General features: G+C 40.0%; 1 protein-coding gene across 4 annotated transcripts in view; it reads left to right on the forward strand.

Moving 5' to 3' along the window:
* Positions 1-15,964, forward strand: part of tmem245 (transmembrane protein 245) — a 120,771-nt gene that overhangs the window by 22,784 nt on the left and 82,023 nt on the right. For all 4 annotated transcript variants that reach the window (XM_069913544.1, XM_069913543.1, XM_069913540.1 and 1 more), the window contains 4 exons: positions 1,138-1,233; positions 9,793-9,906; positions 12,999-13,193; positions 14,183-14,352. In XM_069913544.1, coding sequence (XP_069769645.1) covers positions 1,138-1,233; positions 9,793-9,906; positions 12,999-13,193; positions 14,183-14,352 — 575 coding nt within the window. The remainder of the gene's footprint in view (positions 1-1,137; positions 1,234-9,792; positions 9,907-12,998; positions 13,194-14,182; positions 14,353-15,964) is intronic.

Raw genomic sequence — 15,964 nt, forward strand, 5'->3', positions numbered from 1 at the left:
TCTACTTCCCCAGAATCTGCAATCCCTTGGAAACGTTGCCGATCATAGGTGACACCATCCGTAGTTGCAGGATTTAAAAAAAAACACTTGGCTTCTTTAATGGGCTGTTTAAAGCCTGTACAGTGCTGTTGGGAGTCGTACTGGGCAGATGGACCCATGAGAAGTGCTGTGTCTCTGCTCCTTTGTCTGTGGGTCCACACTAACGGCAGCGGTGCCATTGCAGCAGTTCCAGCAGAGCCACCATTTTTTAGGTGAGATACAAACCAGAGGATGTAGGTAAATGGTGAAAGGGAAGAAGTTGATGAGAACATCTGGGGGAATTTCTTCATACAGAGAGTGGTGAAATTGAAATAAGCTGCCAAATGAAGTGGTGAATGAGGGCTCAATTTTAACATTTAAGAAAAATTTGGATAGATGCATGGATTGGAGTGACATGGGGGTATTTGAACAGTGCAGGTCAGTGGGACTCTGCATAATAATTGTATGGCACAGGCAAGATGGGCCAAAGGGCCTGTTTTTCTCTGCTGTAATATTCTTTGGTTCTAATTATTGTGGGTTGTACTGCAATATATATATTGTTCTTTTTTAAAATGTAATCTGACGTTAAAAAAGTAATTTTCCATGTTTTTCAAGACTTCCATTCAATCAGTATTGCTCATTCTTTCTTTGGTTTCACAGAACATTTCACTTGACCTGTGTAAACTTTAACTGCACTTACTATTTTGAACTTAAACTCATTTTTGTTTCTGAATCATTTCAGTCAAAAAGAATAAGTCCAAATACTGTGTGTTTAGTATGTTTTCCTGAAGACTGGCATGATAGTAATTTTAGAATATGTGCTGCCAAAGCAAGCACTGCGTCTGGCTGGCATCATTGTAATCTTGATTCTAATTCAATTTGTAATCTTCACATCTTATCCAGGTTTTCCATTGATGTCAGTTTAATTAGAATGTTTTACAGGTCTTCCACAAAGAAAACCTTCAGTGAGGTCCGATGTAAAAACTAATTGTTAAAGTCGGTGGAAATTTTGAGTTATGGGAGTCCAAGAAAGCAATTTTGTTTTTGTTTGTAATTTGCTTAGTATTTTGAATTTATAACAAATGTTCAAATTATTCTAATTTTTATTTTTCCTTGCAGCATCAGTTGCTGGAACTTGGCAAATTCCAGTTTTTGTGATGGTGATCATTCTGCTGGTCATGGGAGCATTTCAGGAAGGTGCAGGGAATAGCACTGGTGAGTTGATGCAAAGTGGTCTTATTTACAATTTGTCAGTAACCACCATTTAAGTGTTAAGGTTATTAACCAATACTGAGCTGATTTTTGTATGTTCCATGGATTTACAAGTGATTAATTAAAATATGTACTGTTCCTTTTCCTGTCAGGACGCTTTTGCAATTGGTGGCCTAACATATGGATCAATGTTTAGCCCTGGGTGAATAAATTAAATTGGGCTTTTATTTGATAGCTTTTGAAGCTTTCAATATTTAATTTCACAACTCTTTCCTTTATCCTGTAAAGCCAACTATATATTCATGAATATGTTTCAGCCTCCACCACCATACCTGGCAAGGCATTCTAGGCATTCACAACTGTGTTTTTTTTTAAATTAGTCTCTCCTAAACTTTCCTCCATTCACTTTGTACATGCCTTCTGGTGTTGGCTATTTCTGCCCTGGAAAAAAGGCATTGGCTGTCCTCCTTATCTATGTCTCTCAGAATACTTGCAGACCTCTATTAAGTCACCTCTCCTCCTTTTTTGATCTAAAGAGAAAAGTCCTAGCTCTGCTAATATCCTGGTAAATATCCTCTGCACTCTCTCCATAGCCTCCTATAATGAGATGATTAGAACTGAGCACAGTACTCACTAAACACCAAGTGTGGTCTCACCGGAGCTTTATAGAGTTGCAACATGACCTCTCAAATCTTGAACTAAATCCCTCGACTAATGAAGCCCAGCATATCATAGGCCTTTTTATCCTATCAACCTGCGTGGCAACCTTGAGAGATGTATTAATTTGAGCCCCAAGGCCCTTCAGCTCCTCCACACTGTTAAGTATCTGACCATTAACCTTGTACCCTGCATTCTGGTTTGACCTTCCAAAAGGCATTACTTCTCACTTACCCAGATTAAACTTTTCTGCCCAACTCTGCATCCAGTCTATATTCTTTTGATATCTACGACAAACTTCAACACTATCCACAACTCCTCCAATCTTCGTATCATCTGCAAACATACTGACTCATCCTTCTGCTTCTTCATTCAAGACATTAAAAAAAAATCAGAGCAGAAACTTCACTAGTCATGACCTCCAGGCGGAATACTTTCTGTCCATTACTACTCTGCTTTCTACATGGCTAAGGTTCTGTGGATCCCATGCCTTGTGACTTTCTGAATGAATCACTCATGGGTGACCTTGGCAGATGCTTTATCAATATCCGTAAAGATCACATCTTCTGCCCTACCTTCATTAATTTCTTTTGTTATCTCTTTAAAAAAGACCTCAAGTCGGTTTATGAGTCATGATGTTCCCCTCACAAAGCCATGCTGACTATCCCTGAGAAGACTGTACTTCTCGAAATCTTCAAAGATGCTATCCTTAAGAATCCTCTCCAATAGTTTGCACACCACTAATGTAAGACTCACTGGTCTATAATTCCAAGGATTTTCCCTATTTTCTTTTTAAAGCAAGTGGATCACATTTTCCATTCTCCAATCCTCCAGCACCTGCCCTGTGGACAAGGAGGATGCAAAGATCATAGCCAATGTTCCAATTATCCACACATCTGGGCCCCAGGAACTTATCAGTCTTAATGTTTTTGAGAAGATCCAACACTTCCTCTTCTCTAATCTCAACATTGTCCACAAGCCTGTTCAATTCTGACCATTCCCTGATCACGGTCCTTTTCTGTGGTGAATACTGAAGCAAAGTGTTCATTTAGGACCTCCCCAACCTTCGTCCTCTCCAGGCACATGTTTCCTCCTTTATTCTTAAGTGGCCCCACCTTCATACTCATCATTCTTCTCTTCATGTACACATGGAATGCCTTGGGGTTCTCCTTAATCTTACTTGACAAGGCCTTCTCATGCCCCCTTCAAGCTCTTCAACATCATTTCTTAAGTTCCTTCCTGGCTACCATATTCTCATGAGCCCTTTCTATTTCCTGCTTCCTCCTCCTTAACTAGCTACCTCACCTGTTTTGTCAACCACGGTTCCCTTTTCCTACCAGCGAAACCTGCATTGTCTATCAGGAGTTTGTATGTTCTCCTCTTGTCTGAGTGGGTTTTCCCCAGGGGCTCCAGCTTCCTCTCACTGTTTGAAGTGTACTGGAGGTGTAGGTTAATTGGGTGTAAATTGGACAGCACGGACTTGTGGACCGAAATGATCAGTTAACATGGTGCATGTCTAAATTTAAATTTAAAATACACAACCAAGCAAGCTCCTTCCCTTCTCCATCTATTACTTCCTGCCTTTGGGATCATGTTGTTCGCCCCACCCCTCCCTTCTTAGAACTAGAAAGCAGACGATTTGGTCCTTCTAGTCTGTGCTGAAACATGATTCCGCTGGTCCCACTGACGTGCACCCATTCCGTACCCTTCAGACCTCTCCCATCCATGTATCTATCCAATTTATTCTGTAGACTTAAGAGTGAGCCCACATTTACCACATCAGATGGTAGTTCGTTCCACACTCTCACCACTCTCTGAGTGAAGAAATTCCCCTAATGTTCCTCCTAAACCTTTCCCCTTTCACCCTAAAGCCATGTCCTCTTGTATTTATCTCTCCTACACTAAGAGGTTAGAAAGAGCCTATTCTCATATACTCTTGTCTATACCCCTCATAATTTTGTAAACCTCTATCAAATCTCCCCAATTCTTCAATGCTCCAAGGAATAAAGTCCTAACCTGTTTAATCTTTCCCTGTAACTCAACTCCTGAAGACCTGACAACATCCTAGTAAATCTTCTCTGTACTCTTACTGATATCTTTCTTGTAGTTTGGTGACAAGAATTGCACAAAATACTCCAAATTTGGCTTCACCAATGTCATATACAACTTTACTATAACATCCCAACTCCTGTACTCAATACTTTGACTTATAAAGGCCAAAATGCCAAAAGCAGTCTTTACAACCTTATCCACCTGTGATGCCATTTTCAGGGAACTATTTATCTGTATTCCCAGGTCTCTCTGTTGTACCACACTCCTCAGTTCCCTACCATTCAACATGTACATCCTTTCTTGGATTGTTCTTCCAAAATGGAATACCTCACATGTCTGCATTAAATTCTATCTCCCATTTTTCAGCCCATTTTTCCAGCTTGTCCAGATCCCTCTGCAAGCTTTGAAAACCTTCCCTGCTGTCTACAATGCCTCCAATTTTAGTGTCAACTGCAAACTTGCTGATCTAATTTACCACATTATCATCCAGATCATTGATTTGATGACAAACAACACCAATCCCTGAGGCACACCACAGTCACAGGCCTCCACTACTCCCTGGCTTCTTCCATCCAGCCATTGTCAAACCCATTTCACTACTTCACCATAAATACCTAGTGTCTGAACCTTCCTGACTAATCTCCCATGAGGGATCTTGTCAAAGGTCTTCCTAAAGTCCATACACAGCCTTTCCTTCATCAACTGTCCTGGTAACCTCCTCAAAAAGCTCTACAAGATTGGTTAAACATGACCTACCACACACATAGCATCCCCCTTAGCCCCCCAAGTTCACTGGTTGCAGGCAATTCTTATACTGTGCACAGAATTTAACATGTATAAAGTTCACTAGGCTTTGGTGCTCGAAAGGTAAATGAAGGTTCTCGTAGGGTTTGCAGAGAGAGAGATCTGTTGTTCCAGGATTTCCACAACTGTTGGTCACCTCAATGTCTTGCTGATGAAACTTGCCCCATCAGGGTTCTCCAAATTATAACCTCTTTCTTTCAGGCTATCATAGAGTTCCTTTCTGTTCCACTTATTCCAAGAGAAACATCAGACAGGTAGCACTTCCAGCCATCCGCCGCTCTGGAGTTTCTGTTTCAGTTCCAACAACTTCTCCTGCTTGTTTCAACTATGACTGTTCAGTGTCTCACTTTCTCTCTCTCTCTCTCCATCTCTCTCACTTGAAACCCCCTCTCCTCCAGCAAACAATAGGAGTTAGTCTTCTGCTCCTATCTGTTGTTTTTAGGTAAACAAGAACCCAGGGTTGACCTTTCTGTGAACTCTGTAAAAACTTTTGCAAAGAGCTTTCAACAGCCAGAGTATCTCCAGTCCATTCATTTCATGACATTATTTCAATTACCACCTTCTTGTGAAATGTGCATGGAACATAGTTCTCCGTAAAGTCACTGAATATGAATTCTTAAGTATTTCAAATAAGATCTGTTTTAAAGTGTGTGTATGTAGCCTACTCTAATTTTACCAATTTATCTCCCAAATACATTTCCAAATATTCTATCACAGTATATAATGGAACAACAGAGGAATTGAACACTATGCACATAGGCTGAAAAGAAGAAACCTTTACTCACCTCAACAAATGAACCAAGAAGCACCTTCTTTTCCAATTGTTAGCAAAGCTGTGTGAAAGAAACTGCTCTTCACTGAATAATTAATAAGAATTTGTCTGCTTTGCTGAAGGGGAAACTTTAACCATCACCAATGGCTGAGAAAGTTGATACTGTATTCATAGTTTGTGCATGTTAGGTAATTTATAACATGAACTGGTGATGTGTGCATTTTTGCTTGAAGCACTTCAAGATTTTGTACTCACCAGGTTACAGACATATTCCAGAAGTTCATCAATCTTGATGTGCACCCAGTGCATTAAAGGGATATGTCTGCTGCAATTTAAGATCACTATGTTTCTCAAGGAGTCTGACACCAGCATTTTGACAAGCATTTAAGGTACTAAATTTTGCATCCATCAAATATAGTACAACTCCGATGATCTGAAATCCTCATTTATCCAAAATTAAAAAAAGAAATTTGGATAAATGAGGATATCTGAAACAAATCAAAAATGCTCATTTATCTGAAATGTTTTTCGGAACTGAACTTACAAGTTGGGGAAAAAAAATTCACTCAACATGAAATTAGAACAACGATTGTCCTCATCTCAGTAACTCTTCCCCCTCCACCCCCCCCCCCCAATTTCTTCTTTACCTTGCTCTATCGACTTTTCTCTTCAACTCACCCTTTCAAACTGCCAGCCACTGTCTCCCAGCCGCAAGTGGTTGGAAGAATCCCTTGTCATCAAGGAAGCAGGGGCATCGGGCTCCCAGGCAGGAGCAGGAGCATCAGGCTCCTGGGCAGGAGCGGGGCCTTGGTGGGGAGGTGTCAGTGATTGGCAGCGGCCAGCATTTATTTGATGAGAATTAAACATTATCCTAATGCTTAAAAGGCCTTCCTTTGTTGTTTGTTGTTGTTTAAACACTATTACAAGTTATTTGCTGTTGCTACAGAGCTGTTTTTGAAAAATAGCCAATTCTCTGAAGAAACCGTTTATCTGACATGGGTCTGGTTCTGTCCATTTTGAATAATCGGAGTTGTAATGTACATGAATAAAAAGAAGTTCGTTTAGTGCATATAACAAGTGTTTGTGGTACCCACTCGTAGTTTTTCAATGTCACTTGAGAACACCGACGCACATCACATTTAGTACAAGAAATGTCAATAATCTGAATGGACAAAAAATGATTCTTGAGGGCTATCCACTGAAGTAAAACATGCAAGTCTCCAGACACTGTGGTTGAAGTAAAAGCACAGTTCTGGAGAAACTCAGCAGGTCAAACAATATACATTATATAGCAAAAATAAAGATACATAACCAACTTTTTGGGCTTGAACCCTTCAAGGTATGATGAAGCTGTAGCTAATGACCTCACTCTGACAAACCAAGAATACAACATCACTCAAGTTCAAGTTTATTCTCATCAGATTGCACAATACAACCTGATGAAACAATACTCTCTGATCGTTGGTGCAAAACATGCAGAAATTTAGTCAGACATAACACACATACAGACAAACCATATATGTACAGGATAAGTATTCATATATACAAATATTGTTTTGTGGATAAGAGAGTCTCAGATGGTTAATGTGAGCAGTTCCTTTGGGTCGTTCAGTATTCTCACCACCTGTGGGAAGAAGCTGTTTCTCAGCCTGGTGGTGCTGGCTGTAATGCTCCTATATCTCTTTCCTGATGGGAGCACCTGAAATATTCTGTGTGCAGGGTGGAAGGGGTTCTTTTGTGGACCCTCTTCAGACAACAATACCAGTAGATTACATCGATAGGGGGGGGGGGGGAGGGAGACTCCAGTGATCCCCTTTGCCACTCTTGTAGTCCTCTGAATTGACCTCCAATCCATTTCTCTGAAGCAATCGTACCACACTGTAATGTAGCCAGGCAGGACAGGTAAGTAGAATTTTTCCACACATGCCTATTAAAAGAGTGATTATTCTTGTGGTCTGTTGCACTTTTGCAACTTTGCTTCATGGTAAGATGCCCAAGCCATGTAATTTCAGTTCCCCTTCCCACTCCCACACATCCTGCCCATCTATAGCCTTTTCCACTATTAAAGTGAGGACCAATGCAAATTTCATTTTTCAAATTCAGATCGCTTCTCTTTTCTGATCCCCCTGTTCTTCCCCTTTCCTTTATATTCCTTTATAGCCCTCCACAATCCCTTCTGGCTCCATCCTCTTCCACCCATGGTTCAGCAACAGGATCCACTCTCTGTTGGGTTCCATCTGGTCCATTATGTCCTCTTCTCACCAATAGTTGCCCTTAGGTCACTTTCTTATGAGATTCCAATACTGCAGTCTTCGTTTCCATATCATCCCCAGCCTCATCTCATATGGCTCATCTCCTCCACCTGATCTTTTTTCTCTTGCCTCTCACTTTCTGTCTCCTCCCAGCGTTCTGCCTTTGTCTCCCAAATCCTTCTAGTCACTATCCTTTCCCCCCCCCCCCCCCCCCCCACCACCCGTCCCTCCAAACCACTGGCCTAATGTGCCCTATCTATCTGTCCTCCTTTGCCTCTCCCTGGTTCACCAATTCCTGACTGGTCCCTGTTTAACCATTCCCACCCTGCCATCCTCATTCCAACTAGATCCCCTCTACACTCTAGATCTTAATGAAGAGTTCTGACTCAAAATGTCAGTCATTTTTCTCCCACTGATGCTGCTTGACCAATGGAGTCCCAGCAGATTTTTTAAACTTTGGATTCAAGCATCTGTTGTTTCTAGTGTAGTCAACATCTTTGTTACACATGGTTCTTAAAAGAGGCTGTCTTTGTCTCTTACACTTACAGGATTGTTGTTTTGTGCAAGACAATACCCTTAAAGCTTAGCTTTCTCCCCAAGTTTTCCCATGTAAATTATTTGAGATTATTGGGCAATAATAAGCGCTGTCTTCTTTAGCTGCAGACTTCAAGGTCCCAGCTTTCAAGTTCCTGAAATATATTCCCATGGAGTCCAGGTAAAATAAGACCATGGTAAAATTTCCCTACACTTAAGATGAGACATTATAGGTAGGTTTAGATATTCTGTATTGGTGTGAGTACTCTGGAGCTGCACAAAGGAAAGAGGAAACATTAGGTCATACATTTGTAATTTGTTGGTATATTTAGGTTTTCTTGTTATAGTTTGTACGTGTATTTAGGTTTTTGAGCATTCTTAAATGTTTTAGTTGAATTTATTGTTAATGCTCAATCTTTTAAATTTTAGCTCTTACATTTTAGTAATTTTTAGACTTTTCTGATTGTCACAGACAGATGTTCAGTAATTGACAGCTGACAAAGCTATGGCGGACAAATGTCAGCTGTCGAAGTCCCCTAGAGGAGTTTCAGTAGCGCCTTTCACACTGGCACCTTATCCTGGTAAATTAACAGTCAATGTACCGGTTAAGGGGCCAGTGTGAATGCACGTGAATTGGCATATAGGTGTCAAATCACCCCGGAAATGGAATGCATAGGTAGTTTGTATCATCTCCAGGATCATCTGATGCCTGCGTGCTTATTAACCCAGTGTGAAAGGGACATGGACAATCCAGGGATAAAGTAGTGACGCGTTGATGACGTTTTTACGAGTGCGGGAATATGAGGAAACAAAAGATTAAAAAGAGGGGATAAACGTTGTATTCAATTTACTAAATCCTGATCAATGTATTATGATCTTCTATTTAAATGAAATTAATCATGCCTAATTATAACATAATTAAGCATTATGTACAGCACAGTATGAAACCTTCAGCCCCTGTTGTTGTGTTGACAGATATAAACCTTTATAAATTTACTAAGGATCATGGGAAATTGGTAGTGGCAATAAAACACATAAGCTTACAATTTATAAAGACCATGGGAAAGTCACAGAGCGAGAGAGAGAGCGCGAGAGAGAGCGCGAGAGAGAGCGCGCGAGAGAGCGCGCGAGAGAGCGCGATGACAGATCTGCCCTTCCAGAATTCTACGCAGCAGAGAAAAGGCTATATGCACAGATGAAGAAAAACTCAGTCCTTTTGCACATTTTCTGCTTAATGGGTTTTCTGATGTTTGTGAGGGTTGGATTGGAATTTGAAGGAAGGTAAGAGTTTTGTTCCATTTTTGCAAAAATTTGTGCCAACATTTAATGTACTAAATTATATTTTAGACCATGGGCGATAGTAACTCTACAGATAGCTATGGTTGTTAATTTTATTTTGTACCTTGTAGAATGTGTTCAGTTCTTTTTTCGATGATGTGTTGTGCTCAGGTTGCCATTTGTCTTCTGATTTGTTCTTTTTTTTGTCTGCAGGTTTGGAATTGCCTGGTCAAGTGATTCAATTTGTTTTGAGCACCATTAATAGGTTAGTATCCATGATGGGATTCTCGTGCCTACAAGAGGATCATCTGACAAAAGAACTATCAGGTGATTAATTGAAATTTGTATTTGAAATGTGGAAAAGAAATTGATAATTGAAGCAAATATCTTCCAGGATGTTAGTAACTAAGCTAGGTAGTTCCTGCAATGTTTTGTTAGTACATTAGTACCCCACAGAGCTACTCTGTAGAACATTCGTTCATTCATTATGCCATTTAGTCTTAGCATTCAAACACTCATAAGTGCGAACCCTCATCTGACCATAAGATAAGTTAAATATTTCACAGCCGCAGGCACCTCAACAAAAAAAACCAAAAAAACCGTCAACCAGATTCCAGCCTCAGCATCATTGAATGTCAGGGGATGATAGCTGGATTTTCTCTTGTAGGTGCGAATGTTACTTGATATCTATCAGCCTTGGCCTAGATTTTAGTGGATTTTTAGAAGGTAGTGGGCACAGCTCAGGAGGACATCACAGGTAAAACCCTCTCCACCTTTGAGATCGTCTACAGGGAATGCTACCATCAGAGAGCAACAGCAATCATCAAGGATATGCACCATCCAGCACATGCTCTGTTCTTGCAGCTACCACCTGCAAAGAAGTATAGGTGCTACAGGACTAGCACCACCAGGTTCTGAAGCAGATTCTAGCCCTCCATCATCAGACTCCTCAACAACAAACTCAATCATTAACTTATTTAAGGACTCTTACTTTTGCACTTTATTGTTTTTAATCTCTGTATTGCAAAGTCAGTTTGTTTACATGTGTATGTTGAGTCAGTTATTTTTTGCCAATAAATGGTAATTCTGCCTCACCCACAGGAAAAAGAATCTCAGGGTTGTATGTGATGTCATGTATGTACACTGACAATAAATCTGAATCTGAGATAGTATCCAGATCTTTCTGTATTGTGGACTGTTTCATTCATGAATGATGCCAAACATCATGCAATCATCAATGAACATTCCTATTTTTGACAAAAACATTACCCTGAGGAACTGTCACAGAGATGTTCTGTGTGGCCAAGATAATTGCCCTCTAATCACTGAAAACATTTTCCATTTGTGCTAAATTTGATGTGGAGTGTTTTCCCCCGATTCCCATTGACTCCAGTTTCGCCAGGGCTTCTTGATGCCATATTTATGCAAATGTTGCATTTATGCCAAGTACAATTTATCTATCGAGTTTAACTTTTTTGTTCACGTTTGGACCAAAACCAGGAGTTAAGTGGTTTTGGTGGAATCCAAACAACTTCTGTAAGCAGGTTCTGTTAAACAAATGCTACCAGATACCACTCACTTCCATCACTTTGCAGATGATCGAGAGTAGCTAAGGAGGGGTACTAGCTTGTAGTCAGCAGGAGGTTTCCTTACCTAGATGCCATGAGATTTTATAGAATCTGGAGTTAATACTGACAGTTAGTTCCTTCCTGACTGTAAATCACTGTGCCTCTGCTTCTGTTGGGTCTCTCTATTGAGTGGGATAGGACATGCTTGGGGATGAAGATGGTAGTGCTTGGGTCATTGGCTGTAAGTTGTGGATCTTTGAGATACAAGAGACTGCAGATGCAGGAACCTGGAGCAATAAACTACTGGAAGAATGGTTTGAGCAATAGGTTCAGTTGTTTAAATCTAACTAAATACAGTTTATATGAGAAAGCTTTTGAGTACATTGTCCCTGTATCCTGTTTTACTCTGTCTGAACATAATACAACTATGAAAATCCTTGAATAATTTGCCTCCATTGCTGCCACTGTATTACTATCCCATTGTAGCAGCGCTAAAGATAGACAACAACTCTCAGAAGTCTCGCGAACCAGCAAGGGACGTCATAACATGGTGCACTTGGTTCAGTGTTTTAAAAGGATACATGCGTGACTCGAATAAAGAAGTTCTGATTTACCTGCAACTGCATGTGTCATTATTTCACGATCATCAGCCACCATGTTTTCACTGGCTACAAATGCTGACCCCGATGGGTCCAAAATGAGCATTTGGACGATATGGATACTGCACCTGTTGCTATTAAGCTACCCCCCCTTCTGGATGGCGGAACCGGAGCTGTGGTTTTGACAGGCTGAGCCACAATTTTACCTCAGGAAGATCGAGCTGGATGCAACTTGCTATTATCACCTCGTCAGTACCTTGGACCAAGCCATCCTGCACGATCCACTGGAGCCTGGAGAGCACAAGTATGACACTCTCAAAGTGATCCTGCTGCAAATTTACAGCATATCCCGCAGAGAGAGGTCCAACAGACACATGGAAGAGTGCCCTGACTAAACTAATGGACAACATGCTGTGCCTGGCATCTGACCAACGGCCAGATATGTTATTCGAATAGCTCTTCCTGGAGAGGATGCCAGAAGACATTAGACTTATTATAGCAGAGTTATTTTGAAGACCCCCCCCCAGGGCAGTAGCTGCAGAGGCAGATGTCCTGTGACTGGCAAAAAAACACACCAAAAGGTCTTCAGACAATGACACTGTGTCACAGCTGTCCGCACAAGCACCTCCGTTGTTGACACTACTTCCCAAGCTAATGCTCTCAATACACCAGCTCCTATAATGAGGCAACGTCTCAAGTCAGACAGATAGCCTGCCGACACTTCCACCTGGTGTTTTTACCACGTAGGTGCCTACTACCCTGTGCATTCTCGGGAAATTGACTGCGATGGTTGGCCCAAAATCTACGAGCCTTCTATGTGTTTGGGATCAGCTATCCCAACATAAATTTCTGGTGGACGCAGGATCACAGAACTAAGAATATGCTTTTTAGCCAAAGCTGAAAAATTGTATTTTGTGAACAGTATATTGTTGATCGTTGTGAATACTATTAAAGTCCACCAAGTAATTGTTTGAATCATAATTCAAAAATATTGTCTTTGGAGAGGGAGATAAAAATTGTTTGAAGATGAGTAATTTAGTTTAATAATTAAAAAAGAATACATTGCTGGAGTCCAAAAAATATTTTTCCCTAAAATTGTATTTCATTTTTATTTTAACTGGAATTTGGCCATTTTCTTGATTTAGGAAACATTCCTGCTTTGAATCAGACAGCTTTTACAATTTAGCCATTTGATTTTGTTCATACTTGTAGTGCTAATTCAATCATACATTAATGCATTTTTTCTTTCTAGGATCTGATAAATCAAGTTCTTCAGCTTCTTCCTCAACCTTACCTACTCCATTGGGAGTACCAAGACCTAGAAGTGTGTCATTTCCAAAAAAGAAAACAAGTGCAATTTATTTTGTGATGCTCGGTTGGGCTATTGTTGTTGTGCAGATCTGGCTGAATCTTTGGATACTGGAGCTGCTCCCTGTACCAGTGGCTGGTAATATCTAGTTCAAGTTTATTCTCATCCAATTGTATAAGTATAACCTGATGAAACAGCATTCTCCAGTACACTGTTAGGTAAAAACATCATGAGCTGGGAATGTAGAGGGAGTCACCCAGTGCTGGGCCGTAACAAGATGCAGTTGTGACCTTGTACTCTCAAGATAAGAGTGGGGATGACAAATTGATGTGCAGGAGGCTAGCAGAGAGGGACAGCAACAGTTTATTCATTGGACAATGTCATGGTATGATAATTTACTAAGTACGTATCCTAAGGTATATAAAAAACACCACTTGCTGATAACGGCAGAATGCGCCTTCTCCAACTAACACTGTTAGTTGCAAGTGTTACAATCCGGCAATAAAGAACAAAGAACCTTGATTTCGACTCAGTCTGGTGTTTGACTCACTCATTCATGAACAAAGCAGACCTAACAACACGAAGGAAAAAACATGCCAACATGCATCCAGACATAACACACATACAGACAAATGATACTATGCAGTATGAATATAATAACATAATCAATATTGTTTAACAAATAGTAGAGTCTCAGAGGGTTTGTAGGAGCCCTTCATTTCAGTCGTTCAGGCGTTGTAATGGCCATACCCTTTATTTTTAAAAATTGGGATATCTGTATACTTTTTCTTCATTTGCCATTAGCAATGGAGCTTTGCCTTCCAGACTTTTGCATTATCGAATTTTCTACACCAATGACAAATGAACATCCCTTGAAGGTATCTCTTTGAGCAAATGTGTAGTTTCTTTCTAATTTCTTTAATTGGACATTTTAATCCAATATTATATATGTAAAGTATCTTTGAATGTTTTTTTCTATATTAAAAGTACCATAGAAAGTTTAAGACACAATATGATTCAAATGGAGGACCAGTTAATAAAAATCATAAAAAACTGTTATTGTTGAATATTGTTTTTCCCGTTCATGATGATATGTTTTTGAAAATATTAACTTTTTTTGCTGACAGTTTGGGGGCTTAAGAAATTGGTCCTACGTTTTGGATTACTGAACTTTGTAGAAAGACACATTACTAGTTATTGGAAAATTCTGTCAAACTTTGTCAAAGACAGACAAGATGCGCTAGCTCCAGGACCCATACGAGGACTCGGAAGAATTGTTATAAAAGTTGACAGTAAGGTACATTTTGTTGATCATATTCTTTAAATAAGACTGTTTTAGCTTCTCTGTTTTGCCTGGCTAACCATGACATAGAGGATGCTGCAATTTAGGAATTCGCTAATGGAAGCACAAGAACTAAATTCCTGATAACTTTTTTTCAGATCACCTATATTAATGTCTTTTCTATCTGCAGACAATTTTAATCCTGTTGAAATGGTTCAAGTTAAAATAAAAGATCTGTGTAAGGATGAAATGAACAATAATAAAAAGATCACGTGAGTTACTATAATGTGAATGTTTGATGGCTCTCGGATAGTAGTCCTAGGAATTCAGAAGAATGGGGGGGGGAATTCATTTTGAAATGGCTGGACAGAGTAGATGTGGCAAAGTTGTTTCCTATGTTAGAGGAGTCGAGGGCAAGAAGGCTCAACTTCAGGATTGAAGGGTGCCCATTTAAAACAGAGATGTGGAGGAATTTCTTCAGCCAGAGAGCAGTGAACCTTTGGAATTTGCTTCTATGGGTGGCTGTGGACGCCAGGTCATTGGGTGTATGAAAGGCAGAGATTGGCGGGGGGGGTGCGTGTCGTGTGATGGTGTGGGGTTAGACTGATAATCCCTGCTCTCCTCGAAAAAGTGACAAAAAAAGTTATAAAAGTTTCAGAAAATATATGAAAGAATTATCTGAAGACACATAGAAAATATCAACAATTCCACCAAAGAATGATAAAGGACATACTGTTGTGCAAGAAACTAAGCAAGAAAAGGAACAAGAAAAGGAAGAGAGGCTGACCTTAAGAAAGGATCCTGGAGCTGTTCCCAAGGTAATATCCAAAGGAGAGAGGCCAGAAGCCGGGGAGACCTTGGACACTGCTGCACAAGATCTCCCCGACACTGGCCATCGACATCAGGTGAAGAAGTGACTCTGCACATGCACAGAGCACAAAAAAATAATTCCAGACACTCACAGCTTCAGTGATCAAGAAGAAGAACTGGAAAAGCAAAGGAAAGAACAAGAACGACTTACAATCAAGAAAAAGGTAGAAAAAAGGTGCAGAAGCTTCTTTATCTTCTGGTGAATTAAAGCAAATGTTAGATTTTTTTCGACAATCCATGGAAGTGTTAACTGATGAAGTAAGGAAGACTGGTGATAAGATGGAAAGATTAATACAACAGGTGGACACTAGATTTGAAATAGTGGATGGAAAAATTAAAGGGAATGAATTTGAGATTCAAACTCTGAAAGATTGAATGAAGAAAGTGCAAGCAGAAGCTAATGCAAAAGATAGACGTTTTGGAAATTTTCGGTATATGGAATAATATTGTTATGGAGTCTAGAGGACCCCAAAAACCAGCAGCAATAGATATGCACCACAACACAAAGGGATACGTAAACAAAAGTAGTTTTTAATTATATTTGAACAAGAAAACAGAATTAAACTTTAACTTATTACTATCAACTTACTTAACCTACTTAATCCCCCGCCAATTCTAAGTGCAGGTGTGTGTAATGTGTATATAAGCTTAGAAAGTTCTTTGGACCACATTCCAATCTCACTGGTTACAGGCAATTCTTGTACTGTGCACAGAAATTAACATTAACAAAGTTCACCAGTCTTTGGTGCTTAACAGG

This window comes from Narcine bancroftii, chromosome 1, assembly GCF_036971445.1.
Source record: "Narcine bancroftii isolate sNarBan1 chromosome 1, sNarBan1.hap1, whole genome shotgun sequence".
NCBI classification, from domain to species: Eukaryota; Metazoa; Chordata; class Chondrichthyes; order Torpediniformes; family Narcinidae; genus Narcine; species Narcine bancroftii.